Source organism: Melanostigma gelatinosum (genome assembly GCF_949748355.1).
Source record: "Melanostigma gelatinosum genome assembly, chromosome: 6".
Lineage (NCBI taxonomy): Eukaryota > Metazoa > Chordata > Actinopteri > Perciformes > Zoarcidae > Melanostigma > Melanostigma gelatinosum.
In genome coordinates, this window is record NC_136639.1 from 21,985,031 (window position 1) to 21,994,020 (window position 8,990).

General features: G+C 43.4%; 2 protein-coding genes across 2 annotated transcripts; both read right to left on the reverse strand.

Annotated features, from left to right (window-relative positions):
• Nucleotides 1-344: 344 nt before the first annotated feature.
• On the reverse strand, nt 345-835 carry LOC306779071 (uncharacterized protein; the record flags this gene model as incomplete). Its single annotated transcript, XM_079270820.1, has 2 exons — nt 345-514; nt 679-835. The coding sequence occupies 2 exons, from the start codon at nt 833-835 to the stop codon at nt 345-347; spliced, it is 327 nt and encodes a 108-aa protein (XP_079126946.1).
• A 2,102-nt stretch (nt 836-2,937) lies between these two features.
• Nucleotides 2,938-8,242, reverse strand: LOC306779072 (creatine kinase U-type, mitochondrial-like; the record flags this gene model as incomplete). The annotated part of the gene is made up of 10 exons (XM_079270821.1): nt 8,121-8,242; nt 6,340-6,504; nt 5,961-6,159; nt 5,778-5,873; nt 5,450-5,671; nt 5,257-5,342; nt 4,436-4,559; nt 4,038-4,172; nt 3,831-3,956; nt 2,938-3,054 (listed from the first exon to the last, which is right to left on the reverse strand). The coding sequence occupies exons 2-10, from the start codon at nt 6,483-6,485 to the stop codon at nt 2,938-2,940; spliced, it is 1,251 nt and encodes a 416-aa protein (XP_079126947.1). The 5' UTR covers nt 6,486-6,504; nt 8,121-8,242.
• Between the last annotated feature and the right edge of the window lie 748 nt (nt 8,243-8,990).

Below are 8,990 nucleotides of genomic sequence, written 5' to 3' on the forward strand. Positions count from 1 at the left end.
GCAAAGGTGTTGTTTAAATATGAGCACAGTTGGCATATTTTTATGAGTATTTTCAAAGGAATCAACATTAATTTTGTAACACCAATTCATCTAGTACATTTCATTATATATATATTCACAAACAATTCAAAAATATATATTAACTGTTCAATTTGGTAGTAAAAGATAAGAGGAAAATATACCATCAGAATAATCAAGGATATGCAGGGCTATCAGTATAATCAAAGATCACCACTACCTCGAAAGTTCTTTGATTACCAGGAAGTTTCCTCCACGTTTGAACACTCAAAGCATCACAGCTGATTTTTACAGCATGGAAATGCAAAAATGAGCCGATTCACTCCTCAAATGAAGAGTGCAATGATGGATAAGGGTGCTAGAAGGAGAGGGACAACGACTCCAGCGTGTTCAGCTCCATTACACAGGTCTTCAGCGCAGCATCTAACACCCACGGAATCTACGTTACTGCACATATCACTCCTCATGCATTCTTTGGTGACCATATTTTCAGCAGCTGCAGCGGCGAAAGACAATAAAAGTTCCATTAAATAAAGATAAAACATGTGATAAGTGCCGAAGAATTACAGTTCGGACAATGTAAATCGCACAATAAAGAATAATAGGACACAATAAAATCATAACATATTATCAGAGCCACATGTTGTAAATTCAACTTGCCAATGGTGGTGCTGCAACGGTCGTAATTTTTAGGACAGTTCCACACCCGAGTACAGGTGCCGGGGTTTGCGCTCCAGCAGGTGAAACACTTTAACCCACACGCTGCAGGCAAAGGAGAATGAACAATGGTCACAATGGCCGACAAGAACAACATCATTTCTGCCTTCATTTCTGTTCTGCTGATTGCTCATATGTGCTGCTCTTACCTCCTGACAGCGACATACAGATGAATGCCAATGATACACACAGCCTCATGTTGAGTCTTTGATCAAAGCTCACAGGATTGAAGACGCCTTGATCCTCTGATGTCAAATGAACATTATCCACTTCATTGTGTGTTTTATAGTGTCAAAAGAAAACCCTCCAAAATGACCACATTGTCGAAATAACAGCAGCTTATTATGTTTGGGCATTTCGCATTAGGGGAGTGTCCGCCAGCCACCCTGTTGATCATTTATTTGTAGTTGATGGTTTTCTTCAGTTCCCCCAATTCATCATCTATTCATTTTTCAAAAGAAATCCAGTATCAGAAAGAGTTTGCGTAACTTGAGTTGAAACAACACATTTGTTCCGTATGTGTGCAAAGCATTCAACCAAAACACTTGAGCTGGTCTGTGGTGGAGCTGAGACTGCAGCTGCCACACCTGGGAATGTCAATGTACAACTAATCAATGTTTACACGGCTAAAATCACTGTAGAAATGGCCTCTTGTAGGCCAACTATAGAAGTACTGCATATATGCTGATGATACACTTCAAGTGATCAGTGAAAATCACAGTTAAGCACTGTTGGTTCTGTGTGTAGTACCATCTGACTATTCACTCTCCCTGCTCAGAAAATCCAATTTTAGCACCCATCTGAATATTCACACCTCATTCAGATTGTAAGAATTGCAGCATTAATGGTTTACTAGCACACACTCATATACACACACACAGTTTTCTGAGCTCTTGTCTTGTCTTCGTGTCGATCTCGCATAGCATTAATAGATCTACGTCATTAATCTGCTGCCAGCAAAGGAAGAGTGACTCATAAAGACTCTCTGAGCAGCCAGATTTAAAAGGGCCAATCACCCAAATAGTTAAAACACCAATTTCTCATGGCAGGATGGCTTTATTTATAATGTATAATCCACACTTCTTCTTGCCGAAGCATGTAAGTAACATTCAATTCATGTTAACCAGCCACCTCTGTTTGACCTGTCTGGTGTCTGTTGGTAATGAGCTTGGCCTGATTAAAGGCTTGTATAGGAGGCAGGTAAGGTGTCAATGCCAGATTAACCACCAGCTACCGGGGAGTTATTCCTGCTTTGGGTACACTCTCTTATTCCATTATTTTTATTCCTAATGCTATTTGTTTCTTTTTCATAGAAGAATATAAAACTACTTGCTGCAGTAACGACTTATAAACGAAATAAGAAAGTTAAAGTTGGAAAATATTTGGATTACCAGGACCGCGAAACCAAATTTGGATTACCAGGACCGCGAAAGTCAGGGGGAGTTTACGGAGGGTCTTAACCCAGGGAGGGGGCTTAAGTCTCGAGGCCCGGGACCTCCTGGTGCACGGGGTTAGAGGGGTATGTGCCGGAGGTGTCTCTGCGGTGTGTTGGTGCATGGTGGGCGGATGTGGATGAGTGTTGAGGGGTGGTGTGTGAGGTATTTTCACTGATATTTCTCACTTTTCATGGCTGCTTTAAGTGTACTATGTGCGGGGAGGTCCAGGGAGGAGTTCTGGAGGTACTTTACCCATGAATGAAGCCTCTTTCCTGGGGTAACATGTGCTTGATGTTATGGAGGTATTATTACCTCTTTATTACCTGTTTTCCGGACACATATTGGGGGGGAGATGCAGGAGGGTCCAGGGTGGTCCAGGGAGGCGTTCTGGAGGTACTTTACCCAGGAATGAAGCGTATTTCCTTGGGTAACATGTTTTTGGTGTTATTGCCTGTTTATTACCTGGACATTACCTGTTTTTCAGCCTGTTTTAAGCCCACATCTTGGGGGGAGATGCTGACATATTTTAGGGAGTGCAGTAAGCTCTGTGGTAGCTTAGCGTAGGGTCAATGATAAATCAAGAATACAACTCAGTTCATCAATAGAGTTTATTGTGTTTCGAATATTTGTACATGTAATTAATTTATTGCGCATGTAAGTAAGTACGATGCTATACATGCCGTGAATATCTTGTAGGACCAACAGTTTAATGAACAGCGGTTGGAGCGCCTGCACTATTCCAGGGTTTCCAGCTGGGGGGGGACCCTCACGTCCTGAACTGAAGGATGGGGGAGGGGATCTTGATGTCCTGCCCCTTCTCCAGCCTCTTCTCACACTCAATTAGGTAGTTGATGCCGTCAATTACTAGTTGTACCAGTTCGACCTGCGGATGCATGGAAACTAGTGTCAACAATCGCATGGTCAATGTGAATATAGTTGTTGATCAGGTTCAGGTGACATTTAAATATACAGTATATCATGTTATCCACTATGGTCCCAATATTTAGCTACCTCAGTGGTTCTTCACATGTATCGCTGAGGCTCAGAGGTCTTCAGGATTTTGTTAAATATTATGACGATAAGAACTACAGAAGCAAACGTGAAATCTGCTGATTTGACTGCAATAAAGTGAGCATATTTTTAAAACCAGTAACACTGCACAGTGTTACATGGCAGGTAGTTGAGAAACACCTTTGTCTGTTTATAAACTGTCTTTAAATTTAAGTTCTCTGCAGTTCTCTGCTTTGTGTTGTCCACTAACTATAATACATAACCTGCTGACATCTGGCTGGTTCAACTGACACCAGGGGATTTTTTGCTCATTGAGTTCAGTCGTTCAGGCAGGGCTTCCTCTGCTTGGATGTGATTGGCTTGGAGTCTAATCGCAACCACCCTGACCTTTACTCTCTATGACCTGGTAGCGCTTGGAGGCCGTCATCGCAGCAGGAGAGGCTCAGCTCAGGAGACAGAGTTTCTTTTAATCTCAACCGGCACATCCCTGCCTGCATTACGGATGAAAGAACAGCAGTGGGTACGCTTATTCACAGCACCACTCCTGCTGGGATGTCTGCTGTCCTGTGTCGGACTCTGTATCTCCTTACCTGCTGCTCATTTCTACTTTTACTTCAGCTGCTGACTTAACCCCCTTGAGGTGTTTACCTCTGACTTGCCCAGACGGTCGAGGTTGGAGATGTCGACGGTGTCTCCCGTAGCAGCCGTGTCGACGCCTCCCGTGCCTCTCTTCTGTAGCCTCAGGTTATCCAGGATCCTTTTAAAGCGAGGGTCCTAGATCATAAACATCACACAAATTAAAATCATTTTTCAGACGGGAGAACTACAATGCGGGAGGTGTGTTTCCTGCAATACCCTGCTGAGGATGGGCAGGCGGATATGCACACCGGCCCTGAGCCCAGTGCCGAGGTTAGAGGGGCAGGTGAGGACGTAGCCCAGATGGTCATTCCACATGAACTCCCAGCCTCTCTCCTGAATTAGATGCTCCACCTACAAGTTCGAGAAAAAAAGTATTTATACTTTACTTTACTTTTTGGAACACATATTTAAAATATCATTGACTGGAGATAAAATATTTTTGATGTATTCATTCTAATTCGTATGTCATTTTTTATACTATACTTTTGTAAAGTATTTCCAAAGCTTTACTTTGCATTAAGATAAACTGCATGGCTAAGGATTAGTTATTTGGGGAGAAATAAGTTAAGTCTGCACTGGACCATGTTTGTGAAAGAAGACAGAGGCATGTGCACCTGTTTAAGACCTCTACAGAACCGTTCAAACACTCTCTTCATGTTTCCTCCTTTCTCCATGGATATGATCCTCGTGTGGTCCTCCTCGTTGATCCAGATTAAGAAGTTCTTCTCGTTGTTGTGCCTGAGACAATCAGGAAGGCAGACTTATTAAACTCCATTTCAAAGCTGAGTGATCGGTATCCATGTTAGTGCTGATCTGCTGATATAGTTAAAATTTGAAGAGGAGAGTGACATTTGATCAGTACAGAACAGCTGTTTGGAAATCATGTTAAGAATAAATTAAGGAAATAAGATAACTTGTCAAAAAAACGATTAGTTTGGGTCTGGAGGAGCTGCAAGTGCAGGTTTCAGAATGCTACCAGTGATGTATTAAGCACTGCATGAAAAACACACATGGGAGTCTTGCAGTGAGTAAGTCTGCTCGTTGTTTTCTGGGGATTTACAGCTTTCCAGCAATGGGGGCACAGTGTTTTCTACATGATCTGTTCTTACATAACTTAACAGAAAAACACTGTAATCTTATTCAACCGTATAATCCACTTCTCTCCAGTCATATTGGTCCTGTACTGCGTGGTGGTGGTGCTTCATGGTGTCTGATGTCAGACAGTATTCCTGTGTCTTTCCTAAATAACCCTTTGTATCCAGCAAATTAGTAAATGTCTTCAAATAAGACACTGATAGAACTGCTGAAAAGAAATGATGGGATGAAGATGGTCGCAGAATAGCAGTTGTCTTATTAGACCAACTATGCAGGGACTACAGCTAAGATTAAAACAGCAGAATGCTACTTCTTCTGGACTGAGTTTCTCTAGTCTTACCAGATCCCACGAGCATCAGGCCAATCTCTGGCCATCCCAGCCGACGTGAGCAGAGGTGACACAGGTTTATCAAACAGGAGGTGATCCTGATTGGCCGGTAAAGGGACAGAGGGGACATGGGATGGCAAAGGTCATCAAAAAAAATAAAAAAATAAGCACAGAACCTTGTCTTTCAATGTGACTGTGCACTAACATCAATCAGCTGTTGCTGCTCTCTGTCAGACATCTCCCCCAGGCTGTAGTAGCGACCGCTCAGGTCTCCCTTCAGGCCGGACAGAGCTGTCACAGCCACGCGCTCCACCTCGCGGCGCTCAGAGCGCGAGCACGCCGGGGGGAGACTCAGTCCACGGATGCTACGACCGGTACGGACTCGAGATGACAGCACGTAGAGCTCATCAAACATTCCCGAGGTGACCTGTCGAGGAGAAAGCGGTTTGGTCACTGGATGAAGGAGTGGAAACAAATGAACCAGACCATGTGATGCAGAGAACAGAAGACTTAAGACAATGTGCGTGTGTGACCTTGGATGCATCCAGGTCAGTGGGGTGCTTCATCGTGCGAGGGTCGTAGCCATTGTGTCTGTCCTTGATAACAGGGTCAAAGAGCTCAGCAAACACCTGATGGAAAAAAAACACCCCTCTCAGTTTTACTCCCCCCTTTAAGGAGTGAAAACACAACAACTCACTGCAAACAAGAACTCCAACCTCGTAGCTCTCCTCATCTCCTGCTACCATGCCCACAGTCTTGATGAAGGGGTGTCCAGGGTTGTCCACCCCCGTCTGGATGCATTGGTCCAGGGTCCAGTCATTGGGGGTTTTCTTGTCCCTCAGGTGCCCATAAATGGTTGGGGTCAGGGCAGCTGCCATGCAGTTGTTGTGCTTCCTCAGGTCAGGGTAATCTGCACTGTAGAAAGTTATCAACGACAAAGAAGCTTCACTACTAGTAGAGCTGTTTTCACAGTCTAGTAGTCCGAAACCCTTCCAAGATAAATATTATTTTAAGTGCTTATTTTTTTGCATACAGATACTTCTGCTGTACAGGTGATTATTGAAACACCTCACAAACCCACTCACAGACTTGTACCTGGGTGGATAGAGCCTCGTCCTCTCAGCAGCAGCAGCAATGTGGTCACTGAGAAGGTATCCAGATGCCAGTGTGCCAGCTCCTATGCTGGCCAGAATCACTGCCGTGTGACGGCCAGACATCATACGGGTGAAGGAGTTTGCCATGGTTATGTGGTCTTGTTACCTAGGGTAAGGTCAGAGGGCAAAGTTCACATTCCATCGACTTGATCCTCCCAGAATGTCACTGATGGCATCTAGATGAAGCTGATAATTGGGAATCAGATTGTTAACCCAGACTGCCCCCCCAGGCACAGAGGAGAGCAGAATATTTGTTGTACAATAGTATTTGATTTCTCTTCTTAAATCTCACAGTGGTGAGAATATAACATTGTGTAAGATTGTAGTCATCCAAGAATTTGCAATGCACCTTTTTTATTGCAGTGAGTCATTACTACATTTTTGGAGGCAGTGATTGTGGATTTTGTAGTGAAATGACGACTGACAATGCTGCAGCACTTGACATATATTTTACTTTTTGTATTTGTTGCTCTGTGACCAATGTACTCAGAAGGAAACACACTGAAGTATAAATGTAAGTCTTGAAGTGATAAAGTTGGTGAGGATACAGATAGAATGTCCCACCGTTTGTATGCAGTTCAACAACACCTTACGTTTACATGAAGATCTATCGACACACATCTTCACAGGCAACTGCATTGACCTATCAAATGCTTAAGTAACAGATAGTGCTGCTGTCTGTGTGATGAGATTATTCTAGAAGCAGACAGAAGCCTTCTTATTTGGTCGCCTCAGGCGAGCCACCAGCTCAGGTGATGAGATGATTTGTGATTGGAGAGAGATACTGACATAACATGTCATGGCCCCTTGTAACACCTGTCTGTATAAAGATGAAGCATCTTTGCACATTTCTTATCATAGTAATTGCAGTTCTATATCTATCTTAAGCTATGGGTCAAAATCACCCATCACACACACAACACAGTATTGGTAGTAGCAGTCGGTGAGGTTAAGGTGAATCGCCAGTTTAGAGTTGGCTTAAGCCCAGGACAACATATGATCTCTGCTGGCATCTTGAGCTGGTCATCTGAGTTTACACAAGATGAGCAGGAGAACAAAATAGAGACAGAGTGGGGTCAAGTGGTGGGGAGGAGAAAGAGAGAGAGTAATTTGAGTTTGAGAGGAGCTGTGGAAAAAATGCAGACATGTTTAAGACAGTAGGAGGGGCAGTATGGAATGTGTCACATTAAGGAGGAGGGGTTAGAAGGTAAGAAAGACAGTGGAAAATGTAGGATTAGAGGGATCTTCATTCAAGATTAAGTGAAGAAGGAAAGTAATGAAGAGAGGCACCTGTACCCTTTGAACACTCTGAAATGAATAAAGACATGATAAACCTGAGATGAACGGGGAGCAGTTGTTGCCAGGTGGCTGGTCTCTGTTAATATCAGGCAGATTAAGATGCACTAATGCAAGAGGCTGCTAGGTAGGCTATAAGTGTTGTAAGTGTTTAGCCTCACAGCGAAGTGCAAACAAAAGGCTGAGACAGCTGATGAAAAGATTACAAGATTAGAGAAGTCTCTTTATGTGCACACAAACTTGTGCACATATGCACACAAACTTCTATGACAGACTATATTATAGTATTTAATGTATTATAGAATGCATTCAATACTAACAATTGCTTTTACTTCTCCCAGGGAAGCATGTGTGCATAAGGAGGCAGGAAACACAGACGGCGCTGCAAGAGAAAGAGCTGAGGGGTGAGGACGAAGAATCCACCACTCACCTGAGGTTTGTCTGAAGAGTGTTTCCTGCAGCTCAGTCCAGAGACGCTCGATCTGCAGAGTGAGAGCAGAGTGAAGAACAGAGATGGGATCAGAGAGATGGGGACACTGGCTCAGGATTAGCCTCTCACTGGGCAACAGACAGACAATCCTCTTTCTACTGCCAGTCAGCATGTCTGCCTGCCTCTTCACACATGCACGTGCACACACACACATATACATACATACATGCGTACAATCAAACTCAGCTCACAATAGGCAATTTCATGTGCTCTTCTTCACAATACAGAAAAAGAGCAAATACCTTAACTTCTTTCCTCTTTCACACACACTGATAACATAGCTCTGATGATCAGTCAGTCTTAGCTACAGTACTACTTACGGTAATTCCTGTGATAAATCAGTACAGTAAACAAAACATGGCATCTTAAATTGAGCAAGCAGTTAAGGGTTTATCTGGTTTATATGGTTGGTTGCACTGTGACGCTGCAGCTGGAGGGTTACCTCTAATATTCATTATAGTGATTCAAAAGGAAGACACCCAAAACATGCATAACTCTGCTTAACTGTTCCTTCATTAGCTGTAAGTATGAGTGTATCGCATGCGCTAATATGCCTTTTTAGGCAGAACAAACTGTGGGGTCACCTTCACCTTCAACCCTGCTCAGAATATATCCTCTGAAATGTTGCAGTATGTCATGTGTGTTTTGTATGAGTCAGTGTAAAGTCCAGTTTTGACACTGACATGGAGGGTGTGGACAAAAGCAAATGTTTCCCACTGAGGAACAACAGCACACAAACTTGGAGAGTACAGCCGTCTGCTTATACTTTTTATTCAACCATTTCGACAACAAATTCAGCATTGCCA